The sequence below is a fragment of the Falco naumanni genome, chromosome Z, assembly GCF_017639655.2.
Source record: "Falco naumanni isolate bFalNau1 chromosome Z, bFalNau1.pat, whole genome shotgun sequence".
Lineage (NCBI taxonomy): Eukaryota > Metazoa > Chordata > Aves > Falconiformes > Falconidae > Falco > Falco naumanni.
Window position 1 is genome coordinate 30,012,760 of NC_054080.1, and position 13,658 is coordinate 30,026,417.

At 38.4% G+C, this 13,658-nt stretch overlaps 1 protein-coding gene across 1 annotated transcript in view; it reads left to right on the top strand.

Annotated features, from left to right (window-relative positions):
- The first annotated feature begins 1,820 nt into the window (after positions 1 to 1,820).
- Positions 1,821 to 13,658, top strand: part of LIX1 (limb and CNS expressed 1) — a 29,449-nt gene continuing 17,611 nt past the window's right edge. Inside the window, 2 exon segments of the mRNA XM_040580162.1 lie at positions 1,821 to 1,897; positions 2,270 to 2,362. Coding sequence (XP_040436096.1) covers positions 1,821 to 1,897; positions 2,270 to 2,362 — 170 coding nt within the window.

The following is a 13,658-nucleotide window of genomic DNA, read 5'->3' on the forward strand; positions in this document are numbered from 1 at the left end:
TTGGAAAATCTTAAATCTTTCACCTGCCTGAGTAAAAGAAATGGGGAACTTTGGCTTTGACCTTTGGTTTTCTGCTCTTGATACTGTCTCTTCTTTGCCTTGTGAACTTCACACACCTGATGCCTTATTCAGGTTTTAGCCTGTTGAAGAACTGCAGCCTCTGTCCTCTTACAGCACAACTCTTGCTTTCAAAGTTTTTAATTTTTGTCTTCTCTCTGGAACAATATAAAAGCTAATCTTAGCCAGCAGCTATATATGTTCTTAAATAAAACTATGGCATGTAAGTAAGATGAAGTAGGTAAATGTTCGTTACAACATCAGAGCTGCATGAAAATCTGTTGACAGAAGGAAGTCCAATTAAATCTTACATTTAAGTGGCTGCATTCAGGGTATGCAGGCCTGGTTGCTGATACAGCTAGACCCGATTTTAGCTGGAAAAGAAAAGCAAACCAAGTGAACTTAATTGCATTTCCATTTAAAATATTAAGGAGGGAAAATAATCTGTTTCTGGGCTCTTACCTGTTAAGAGACTGGTTCAGTGGCAGCTTAACAAGATTTGAGTTACCAGTCTGGCTGAGGTGTGCATGCTTCTTGGTTTAATTTAGGACTTGTCACAGGGAGTAAGTTTTTTTTCATGTGTGACCTTAAGTCTGTCTTGGTAATCAGTTCCGAAAATATTCAAAGGCTGTCCATTTGATTCAGCACATTGAGAAAAGTATGGTGGAAATCTTGCTGTTTACTTTCAAAATATTATTCTGAAATACACTCTTAACTCTTGTAAAAGTATTCTGAAGGATGGTTCTAAGTTATGTTCATTGGCTCTGCCAGATGAGACTCTTCTGAGACTGGAGTTGGGGAGGAACTGTCCTCAAAGTTACAGCTTAAATATATCTTTGTTAAGCCTATTTTTTCCAAAGCAGCAGAATTCCCACAGTAGCTAAAATCATCAAAGGTCACAATGAAGTTTACACCTTGAATGAACTTCAGAGTACTCACTCCACTTCAGTGTCCACATATGAAACAAAATGTTTAGAATGAACTTAGGAAAATGCAGAGGTCGGGACAGTAGGGTTACTGACTATCTTAAATTCATATCCTCAGCAGGAAGGAAGTGTGGGTTATAACAAAATCAGTTTAAAATGTATTGGTTTAATAAAGACACATGAAGTAGTGTTAGTTCGTTAATTTGTAACGAAACAAAATCTGGAAATTAATAAGGAGCAGACGAAGATGCACACATACAACTATGCACACTCAGTAGGCACAACGTCATGTAGCAATTTTCCACTGCAGAATCCTAAATACCTAATTTTTGTGTGGGAACGTGGAAGAAAAGATTGTTACAGTAACCAAAGGACAGCTCTTTATTTTTGGATATTTTCCAAATGGGGAAGACTTAACTGGAACTTACATAAAAGTATTCTGTACCAATGAAATAACTCCAGTTGATGTAGCTACAAACAGCCCTCTGCCTGAAAGAAAAAGCATGTTAGCCCTGTGTAACAGCAGTGTGCCTGCATTTCTACTTCAGGCTTTTGCCAGCACATCTGTCTGTCTTTTGATTGGAGTGCCTCTTCAGACCCCTGAGCAACCCAGGTCCTGTTCTCTATATGTAACTACTTTAATACACTTACTGTATGTGGAACTGGAAATGACATTCCAGGAAAATAGATTCAAATTTCATTAACCTAATACATCACAAGGTTAATTTTGCTTTCATTTTCCACTTGCCTTTAGTATCGAAGCCATATTCCTGTTACATGTGAAAGAGGAAGAAAAGCGTACCTTTTAGTTCATTCACTCTTTAAACAAGAGTCCACATGCACTACTTTAATGGTAATGAGTTTGGAACAACTTTACATCTTATTTCCTTATATTGTCAGTCTCTCCGTAGAAGGTTAGAGTCTTGGGGAGCAAGGGAGTCTCTGTTAACATGGTGTAAACCAGAATGATCTTTGCTTCAGCATATCATCAATATCCTGATGAAACAACTCTTTTTCACTCTTTCTCTCCTTAGCCTGTGGTCTGTGTAACAGAAGGAGGCAATAGGAATGAGTCTGTCTGTACAGCTAATTAGCTCAGCATACAGCAAAGGTAAGCAGCCCAGGGAGATGGGCTCTGAAAAATCATGGGGTGAAAGGCAGTGTCTAATTGGCAGGCATGGGGAGATTCTTTAGGAATTCAGTGCATTAATGAACGCAGAGATTCAGTACAGGACTCAACTAATTCAGGTATGAGGACAGTTTGTGGGTGCTTCCTAAAAAAGCAGACCTGAGACAGACAGAACTTTGGAGCCTTTGCAGCCTGTAATTGCCTGAGTTCTTCCTCATAGAGACCCTGCCCTGGTATTGAAAGACTGTAAGTACCAAAGATAACTAACTATCTGACTAACTAACAATCTAACAAGTCGATTGCTTTATTTAGTCCAAATGTCTGTTACAGTCCAAGGTAGTAGAGATAAAGGTAATTAACTGGCTTGTATCTGCATGCGTATGACAAACTATAATGCTATTTAACTCCACATTGCCTATCTAAGGTAGTTTTCTGGTTGGTTTTTAAGTCTGGATTTCAGAAGATAATTCAGAACTTTTTCTTAGGATACTTAATTACACTCTTAGAGCATTCACCTTGTGGTAAACACTTCTACTACCTGACAGCCTTGGAAATTTTTATGTCACATCCCTTTCTGTTTCTGGTAGTTTGTCCTGTCTACTTTTTAACCAGTGTTTCTGTAAAACTCCAAAGTATGAAAATCTTAATGCTTATGTTTACACAGATGTAATGTAATATGCTGCCTCTTAAGCTTAAGATGTTTTCATACAAGTAATGGAATAGGGAGAGGAAATCTGTTCTATCAGACTTGAGCATAAATGCCTATTTTTTAACAGAATGCCATAACTTTTCACTTAGTTATTCTGCATATATCGTTTTCTCATCTTACAATCTGTATGTACCTGTCCCTTACAAAAACACTACTTCTGAAGTGCTTTTCAGTAAGTACTGCAGAATAAACTGGCCTGAGGCATCCCATGAAGCAAATGGAGTCGAATGTGACCTGCATATCATGCAAATATGAGTATTTAGATTTGATTTATGATTTAAGTAGGACTATACATGAAATGAAGTGCTACTTGATTAGTAAAGTTTTGCAAAACTTGCCTCCAGTTCCACAGATTTCACATAGTGGTAACAAACCCAAAAATTATTTTCTATTAATACAGCTAAAAAATATAATAATGAATTCCTTTGTTTTTACAATTTCCATCCAGAGATGAATAGATTATCTTAATTTTGTGCCCCTAAATTCAGTCCTACTTGAACTGTTAAATTAGGAGCCTTCTGGCTGCCATTTTTGATGTAAATCAATCAGCTGTGTAACACGCAGACGTGCTGGGATAATGTCTGACTTTTATTTATTTATTTATTTAAGAAGCTTTTTTGCCTTAACATTTAGATGTAATTGTAATTCATTGTGGGACATAAGGCACAGTGCAGAGGTATTTATTTAATTTCCATTCAATTGTCAACAGCTGTCTTAGAGTTAATAAAATCGGTCTCATGCAACCATTGGTTTCCTTCTAACTTGCTATGAAAGAAATAAAGTACATGGCTAGCAGTGGCATGTACACGTCTGCATTAAACATCTCTACTCACTGAATTCCCATACTATTATTCACACTGAAAGGCAAGAGACAGCACAAGCAGTTCACTGGGAATAAGCAGTAATATTCATGTAGAAAGATGCTATTCTCATACACCTGTCACGTAAGGATCCATCCCAAAACTCGGAGTTCAACATATCTTTATGAAGCCACACCTCAGGCAGTTTTTATGCTGCTGGGTAGATTTATTTTACCATCACAGACTTGGGACCTTCCAGTAAAGTCTGAATATATATGCATTACAAAACCAAAGAATTTAAGGGGGGCGATGGGGGTGGTGGGAGGCAAGAAGTTAGTTGGAGGAAGAAAGGCATTCCTTGTTATAAGTTATCACTGGTAACTGGTTTCTGCAGATCTATTGACAAGGTTTTTGTTGAAAGTGTACATACAAGCTGCTTACACAGTGCAGTTGTGACCACCCACAGATCCAAGGGAAAAGATGTTTACATCGAAACAAAAGTGGGAGTAGCTTGCAGTACTATTTTTCTTTAGTTTTTCTGAGGTATGAGAAGAATTTTAAAGACATTCTAACATAGGTTTAACCTACATAGGCTTGAAATTACTGTGAATGCATGCCACTAATGCTGACTGCTGAAAAAATTCATAGTGCTTTGTCTTTTAAGTCAGATGAGAATTTACGTACATTCTTTTTGTCTTCAGTAAGAAGACAAGTCTAACAGGTAGATTTAGGTAGAGTTGTCCATCTCATCTGATTTAGTTTTTTTAAAGACATTGAAACAATGTGAGCAGGTGTTAGTCTGGAAAAAAGGTAATCTCGTGGTTCCCTGAGAGAGCATGTCCACAGCTCTTACATTGGTTTCAGTCTTTGCCAGTAATAACCAGATAAGAATGAAAAGCCATCCAGCATCCACTTTTGTGTATTAACTGTCACCTTTTTTCACAACGTGAGCTGAACTGGTTTAGTATATAGATCACACTGAATTTTGCAAAGAGGGAAAGAACAAACATCTCAGAGCAAATAGTCTGCTTGCTACCACTCGACACGGCACACAACTTTTGTTCCATTGCACCTAATGGGCCTCTGCTTACTCTGACCCAAGGGCATGGTCTGTTGAGCATGCCATCAGAGAGGGCTTTCCCCAGCAGCAGGCAGAGACAGGAGTCTCAAAAGTTCCTGCCTCCCTGGGTGCAACTGGCAGAAGCAAAAATTTTGATATATAAAAGAAAGTCATGAGCAGGCAGTAGTCTTGCCTGTTAAGGCTTTTGTTCTTAAACCTGTGTATTTGAACTGATTTGTGTTCCTACAGAACTCCAACAGGCACTAGGTAAAAAACGATTTTTTGTCTGAATTAACATAATGTGGATCTATCTTTTTCTGAAAAAGCTGTAATCTATGGTTTTTCACAAGGACTTGGTGTTTACCAGCAGAAGTGTCCTTCTGTATAAAGGATGCAAGTTCTGTAGTTAGCTAGAAAAACTTAGCCACACTTCTGGGTTTGGAAAATCTCGATTTGCACATGCTGAGCGGTGCCAATCTGTAGATGTGAAGTTTCTTTTCCAGAATAATTGTGTGTGTGCTGAGAGGAACTGGGCCTTAAGCAGTATCTCTGGGCAGCTGTGTGGAGTTGCAGTGACCTGCACACACTGGCATGGCCGCTCCTGCTGACCCAGGAACTTGGAGGGCATGACTGCAGTATTCCTGACACAAAGCGCACAGGCTAATTTAGTCTTGATGAGGCATATCAGGCTGCCTACTAACTGGTGGGACAGAAAACATCCAAGTGAGACAGCTAATCAGCAGAAAAGCTGTAGTAGGCAGCCTCAGGGAGAGAGGAACAGGCAAAGACCTAGAGGATGGAGGAAGATATTCAAGGTAGAGCAAGGAACCCAGCATTCAATTCTTGTAACTGCAAGAGATATGTTTACTTTTTTCATTCCCCTGATCTCTGTTTATTTTGTAGTTTCTTCTGTTTCAGATAATGCAGGGGTCATACAGATAACACCTTCTACCACACAGCTCCCATTAACCCCAGAACTAGTCTAATCTGTGCACTGGTAGACGTGTCCTGGTAGCAGGGAAGGAATGAGAAGTATCAGTATGTAATTAATTACTATATAATTAAATTGTCTTTCTCATGCAAATTAAATTCATTGCTTTTCTCCATATACACTATGATGCTCTTGTTTACTCCAACTTCAGTTCTTTTTCTTTTTTAAAATGTTCTTCAAGGAAAAATATGGATACCCAAACAAGGAAGGAAGCTGAACTCGTGAATTCTATAAGGAGTCCAGGTGAAGGCTGAAGTACAAGTGTTGTTGTTCTTTTTTATGAGATGGAGAGGCAGAAAAAATAACCAGGTATACATCTAAACCAACAACATGGAAGTCAGTGGAGAGATTATTAACTCAAACATTTTGAATTTTAATGATCTTAGGGAATAGTAACAAAACTGCAAGGTTCTTTTAGGGTTTATTGTTATTTCTGTTTGGAGTTTTTTTGCTGCTGGTTGGTTTTTGTATGCTTCTTTTTAAGAAATGGCCTGCTTGAAGGTGCTATAAGACATCAAGGTCTTAGCAAACATATGTTCACCATGAATTGAGAGGAGTTATTCCTCATCTGGGTCCTCATCAATACCACATATAGAAGGAAAGAGAGAGTGAGACTCTGGAGTAGGGAATTAAATGGAGTGGTGAGCTGATCTTGGCTGACTGTCAAGATTTTGGTGACTACCAAGCCTCCCTTTCACATCCCCTCCTCAACAGGACAAGGGGAGAAAACACTTGTGACAAAAAGGTTGTGAGTTGAGAGGAGGAGAGGAAGATCACTCATCAGTTACAGTCACAGGCAAAACAGACTCGGCTTGGGTTGGGTACACCACCATGTTTGTTATTCCTGCAGACACCAGATCATTGTTTTTAACAATTACACACCTGGACAACCCTTGTTTGAAGGGTGAAAGTGCTTTATACTGGCATCCTAAACATGTGGTGTTCTTGATGTTGGCAATATTTATTGTGATCTATTTCAATACCAATACAGGACTGAATATCATCAATAACATTTCTTGACTGAAGTGGCATCTTCTATTGAATTGCCAAGTTCAAAGCTTGGAAATTTGATGTTGTTGTGGTTTAACCCCAGCTGGCAGCTAAGTACCATGCAGCCACTCGCTTACTCCCCCTGCCCTGGTGGGATGGGGAGGGGAAGCAGAAAAAAGTAAAACCCATGGGCTGAGATAAGTACATTTCAATAATTGAAATAAAGCAAAATGTAATAATAGTAATAGTAATAGTAATAGTAACAAAAAGGGACATAACAAAAAGAGAAAGAGAAATAAAACTGAAGGGAAGAAAAAAAAAAAGTGATGCAGAATACAGTTGCTTACCACCCAGCTGGCCGATACCCAGCCAGTACCCAAGCCACAGTCCCTCCCAAGCAGTGATACACCCCGCAGCCAACTTTGCCCAGTTTGTGTACTGCGCATGACGTTATATATTTTTGAATATTGCTTTGGTTAGTTTGGGTCAGCTGTGCTGCCTCTGTCCCCTCCCAACTTCTTGTGCCCCTCCAGACTTCCCACTGGCAGGGCCTGAGCAGCTGAAAAGTCCGTGACTTAGTACATGTACCACCCACCCTATGTTAATGCTGTGCCAGCATGTAAAGAATAGGGAACAACCCAAAACACAGTCTGCGCAGATTTCACTTTCAGTGAAACAAAACACTGAAACTGAATTTGATGCCTCCAGTCCCCAGGAAGAGGAAAATTGCCTGGTTAAGCAGTCTACCTTCATTTAAAGGAAGGCAGCTCAAACTTCATAGGCATTGACACTGTGAAATAGAACATTTGAAGAATGAGCTTGAAATCCTTGACAACCAGATTTTTGAGACAGAATCAGATTCCCAGAACGTAAGTGGCAATTTCAGTAGACTCCTTCATGTAAAGGAATGAAGCTGGGTTAATTAGTATTGATAATATCCAACTGTGGGCTCGCTTCAGGGGCTTCGGGTTGGCTGATGTAGATAAGGTGCAGCTGTGGCTGGTTCTGTTAAGAGGTTGGGCAGCCAATGAGGGAGTAGTCAAGGAAGAGAGAGGAGGAAGCAGAGAGAGAATGTGTGCCTGCCTGGGATGAGGAGAGACAAGGAGAAGACAGTAGAGGAGCTAGCATGAAGAGTAGGTTGGTATGTGGTGGTAAAAGACTTCGTTGCAGCTTGATAGTTTGGAAAGTGCCATGACACCTTCGTAACTCCCTTCTTCTCACCAGTTGCTGACTGCATAGCCTTTTGTGAAATAATTGGTGGCTTCGGTACGATTACAAAAATAAAAGAATATAAACACAGTATTTAACAAGACCAGAAATATCCCAGCTAGCAATTTCATTTAAAGGTTCATTTGCATTCATCTATAAACCAGCAAATCCAGTTGCTGAACTACCTGCATTTTTGGTCAAGAAGTCATTTCTCCATGTCAAAACAAAGCAAGATATATTTGTCATTCTATGAAAAATGCAGACCACAAGCAAATGAATAAAAGAAAAACATATAGGAACACAGTTTTCAGAGACTGTTATTCAGCAAATCTGAGGAACGTAGTTACTTCTGTATTTGTATTGCTTTTGGGGGTAGACAGTTAGGGCAGACACATAAATTGTATTAGAAAGTGGTGAAGACTTTGATGGGAAAAATAGTCTACATTCCTGTTTAATATGCACTCAAACCTGCTATAATTTTTTTACATTCTCCTTAGCATTCCTAGTATTTTATTATTAGCCAATAAACAGTAAAATGTTAAATGTAAGATCATGGTGCTTATATCTTTTTTTCTAATCTATCTTTCATTTCAACTGCTTAGAGTTATTCACAGTACACAGTACCTTGTCGAACCTGGGGCCAGGTAATGAGGTATTCATTCATAGCAGGTTACATTTGAAATTTAGGGCTGGCCTTCAATTGAAGCTCTTCTTCAACTCAGTGATAAGTTAGCTAGGATAAGGCATTTTTGTCAAGTTACAAGCTTGTCATAGCCAAGGTATTACAGGAATATATGTACTTTTAAGCATTTTCTTTTTTATGTATCTATTTTTTGGTCTAGAGTAGCATTATTTCAGTATTTCAGCAATTAAGTGGGATAATACTATTATATAGTCTTTTCTTATCCAAGTCTAACAAGTGCTTGTGAATGAGTTACACTACTAGAAGGTGTCCATTGCAATAGTAAGAGGAAAAAGATGAATGGTGTCTAATTGACCTCTAGCGGTTCACGTGACAAAGAAGCAGAAAGTGTTGCAATGAATCAGAAAATTCAGAGTATATCATAGCAGATGTTAAATAACATAATAAAGCTCGTTACTTGCCTTTGTGACAAATAAGGGAGTTTGCAGGTGAACTCATCCAAAATGTATTTATAAATCTAGCTATCTTCTTTTTTTTTTTTAAAAAAAAAAAAGAGGTGAGGAGAAGGTCAGTAAAAACTAATTGTTTAATCTCCAAAGGCAATGCCATTACTCCATGACCAGCCTGTCCATGGATGCCCAGTTTTCAGATGAGGACCAGCATCCATCATCTCCACAAGGGCTGATGCAACAGTACTGCACCTAAGTTTCAACAACTACTCATTCGTTATAATCTAGTCTGTATATGTAATCCATTAAGATCTAGAACCTAAAGCAATTGCTGTTATTGCAAGTGTTTTAACCAATTTGGTAAATATCCATGGGTCTTTCCAATTACTATAGTTCAGCCCTTCTGTTAAACCAAATAAGAGTTTGGAGACTATGAATTTTGTATTGTGTGCTTTCTGGAACATTTCCTCAGTGCATATAGGAAACAAGCCACGTACCATGATCTTGTTCAGATTACAATAGGGGAGTTAGAAGCTGAAGTAGGATAGGGACTGAGCAAGCCATAACGGTTTGCAAGGGCTTTGACTGGAGCTGGGGAATTGTTTTGAGCCTTAGCTGTGCAAGGTAGCAAAAATGTTCTGCATAGGATCTTTCTTTTCTTAGCCTTAAATTTTCATAGCAAGATGCTAGCTTAATATAAATAAGCAAAATGCTCCCCTCCTGCCTCCCAAGAAAGCAAAAATTACCTTGAATTCTCTGGATTTGCAGTGCATTCAGATTAGGCTTCTTTCTGTCATGACAGAAGACGGGCATTGAGATTTTTCATTTTCCAGTATTTCTGCAGTTTTCACCTGATCAGAAGTCTGGGAGAGTTACCCAGTGGTAGTTTGTCGGGGTAGTTGTCTAAAGCTTCTAAGACGTTACTAAAATGGTCTGAAATTGTTAAAGAGAGCTTACCAGTGACTACAGTGCTTCATATTTCTCATGCTGTGCAGCTTAGGATCAAAAATAACTTTTCAGCAACACATATAGAACCTAATTTCAAATTTAAATGGCAGTAAACTACTTTGGGAGAACTTAAACTGGTAGTGTTTTTTAGTTTAAAAATTTTAAAGAGTAGGCTTATTTTCAGAGCTTTGGTGCAGGGAGCTCTTCACAGAGTCTTCTGAACATTCTGGATCTACTTTTACTTTTGTGTTTGTTCTTATTATGAAACTGTTGGGAATACTGTTAAGAGAATTGCTTAAAGCATCCTAGAATTTCCTGGATCTTAAATGTTTCAAAAACTTGTGATAGTGCCAAAGCAAGACAGCTTTGAATTTTTGGTCCTTGAAAATATAATGCAAGAGGAAAAACCAGCACATTTTTACAATTTTTATTTTTGCTAGATTATTGTGCTGCCTTGCATATTATCAGTTTTACATGTTTCATATTTTGCCAACATTTTACCCATCTCTAGGGTTCGCACTTTTTTTTTTTTTTTTTTTTGGTGGGTTTTCTGTTGGGTTTTGGGTTTTTTTTAAACAATGCTTTTCAAATAGATTAATAACTTTCCTGTGCATTATCAAGTGCTGGATTGTACGTTTCTCTTATAAAACTACATTGCTACAGTCAGTCAGAAATATAATTCAGGACCACATCACTGATAGAGAAGCAGAAGAAAGCCAGTTTGGCAGCCTGCTGCCCATGTTAAGCTGCTGCAGATGGACATTAAAAGATTGGTTCTGTTCATTCTTTCAGGAAAAAGCATTAGGAGCATGCAAGTGGGTCTAATTGGAAATGGTTCATCAAAGACAAGCACTGTAAACATTAAAACAATTTAGTAATGAATTTCCAATATTTCAATGTATAGATATCAAAGCTTTCAACATCCAGATTGCTTAAAAACTCCTGTAGTTATTATATTTACGACATCTGTAAAAGACAGTAAGCAGTGCATTACAGACAAACTGCAAATGTCCACACTCAAGTCTGGTTTTAAAAAATCATTGTAATAATAATGTTCTGCATTCTTATTCTGAATTACAGGATACGCTTCATGGTATCTCACAGTCAAAAAATCTATTAATTTGCCCATGTGTTTTAAAGATATTCTTTTCTATTTTTATTCTGGATATATAACACATGTGGTAACTATCCAAAAACTGTATAATAATTTTTGTTTATGTTAGAGGGCCTAACATTAGGCCCATATGATCAGCTTCCAGCTCCTCACTTGCTAAACTCTAACTGCTCATGTTTTTATCAAGTTGCTATGTTTTGACATGGAGAAATGACAACTTGACCAAAAAATGCATTTGCCAGTCAAGCCTACTTTTCAGCTTTGCAAGAGAGATGATCTACATCGATTAATTCTTTTGAACTATGGGTTTGTAGCTTGGTAAAGATAGAAGCACTGAAAATTCCCTGAGCTGGTGATCTATATACCAAATTAGTATTTCCTTATATACTTGCTATCATTTCCCTGGTACTGTTAATCAAAGTATGCTTTATAAGGACTTTATCTTTTATTACCTTTTTTCCTGGTCTAATGAAAGTTTGATTGATTAACTAGAAGGTCACTACCCAGTGAACATTTCCTTAGTTACATCCATAGACTGTTGTGGTCACAACATTAATGCTGTCAGAAGTACAAATACACAAGCATCAAAGTGCATGTAACTCTAATACCCATTGGTAAAATATAAAGTTTATGTTTTCAGCTCTTTTTCAATGTCTTGTGGTGTGAGGAAACCCTTCATAACTAAACACAGTTGTAGGAGGTGGAATAAGTAGTTTTAGTCCTGCAGTAGGTGTGATGTCACTGACTTAAGGACTCAAATTTCCTCTTGAGCATTATCATATAAAGTGATCAGAAAGCAGCTGTTTAAAATCACAGACAATGCCTCCCTCTCACTTCAAGCTTTTCTTTTTCTTGCAGATCTGAATAATTTGGTGGATGTTTCCAGACTTTGTAATGCGTGTGTATGAGACTGCATATATGGGCTTGGGGAAAACAGATAGGTGGTATAAATAACATGGAGTTTGTTACCAGTATTGCCTTCAGTTGTCAGAGACCAATTAAGCTCCTCTGAAAATCTTGTAAATCAAAAAAATGTTGTCCATTGTACTTAAATATTTGTCTGAGTGCTTCAGTGTTACATCTTAATTGATGGCTTCTCTCCATTTAATTTTTCTGTTGTTTTGCCTAGAATGGATTCTTGCCCTCATCACATATATGTGTGGTACTAAAATGCTTCATTTGATGCTGTGCCTTCTTCAGCATTGTGACTTGGATATGAGCTAGCTGCCAAAAACACTGAGAGAGAAATGTAAGAGAACAGATGCCAGAATTACATAATTTACTTCACTATTTAGATTTGCAGATGAGTAGAGAGAAACCATGTAGCTTCAATATGGACACAGCAGGACCAGAGACACTTTTTTTTTAAGTGATGATTTCTGCAAAATGCCTTGTGCTAAGCTCGCCTTTGCATTAGCCCAAGTTGATACAATAGTATTCCATTCTACTCCTCAACACTGGAAAAACTCTCAAAAATGTAGCAGAAAAAAACCTTGTTGCTTAGTCGGCAATACACCATTGCAACAAACTATCTGTATTAGGTAACGAATGTGCTTAGTTAAACATTCATGCCAAGGGTGATAGAAAGCACTGACTTTTTTTATTTACAGCTATCTCTAATCCAACGTCCTTTTAGTCTTACAGACTTCCTTTTTTATGTTTTAACCCAGCAACTGAACTTAACCAAGGCTGTCCCTGTTTTCTGTCAGGGATCAATCAAACGCCCAAATTCATTGTGTTTGCTGGTCGTGTTGTAAATGTAGTCTCTTTTACAAGTTTCTTCACAATGACATAAAGAGCATAGACTTGAAAGGATTGTTGCCAGGTTGAGATGGGAAAGGTATTTAGGGTTACCTGAAGAATCTTTCTAAAAGCTAAAAAAATCCCATTTTTTTAACTGCAGCACCAAGTTTGATCAGAATGAGTACGTATGTGATGGGAAATCATTCATGAAATGCTAACTTTGGCTCTCAAAATTCATTTCGCTTCTCACTACAATATCCAGAAAACACTTGTTAAACTTATAAACTTCACTATCCATGGGAAGCCACCGATTCTCTTCCCCTGGGCAGCCTGGTGTTCATAAGGATTGTCAGTACACTCGCTGTGCAACAATACACACTCAATGTTAGCTACAATTTGTTGTCCAAAGGAATTGCCCAAAGCATAAATCGAGGCAAGGCTGGAGTCAGAACTTTAAAACCCTAGCGCAGCGCCCAGGCAAGGAAAATGTATTGTGTGTTGTCTCATGTTGCTGGTCAGGCAAAGAGGCCTCAAACCTTCCCTCACTGCTGCTGTCCTAACCAGTGCCAGGACATACCTGTCCTGTCACTCAGCTTCCTCAGATGGTGGCCCTTGAACTCTACAGTGAAACTGGGGAGCTGCAGCAGCTGCTCTCCTGCATGCCAAGCTCGTGTCAGCAAGCAGCAGGACCAGCAGAGCCTTCCTCCATGACACCGCCACTGTTTTCAGAACACGGGGGCTCCTTATGCTGATTTCTCATCCAAGTTGGCCCACTAGAAACTTAGGGATTCACCAGAAAGACTTTCAGAGCAGGGGTAGAAAGCTTTATTGAGAGCAGTGGAAATCTTCTGGGATGTTAAGCAATGCTTCAGTTGAAGTTCTCTGTTCAC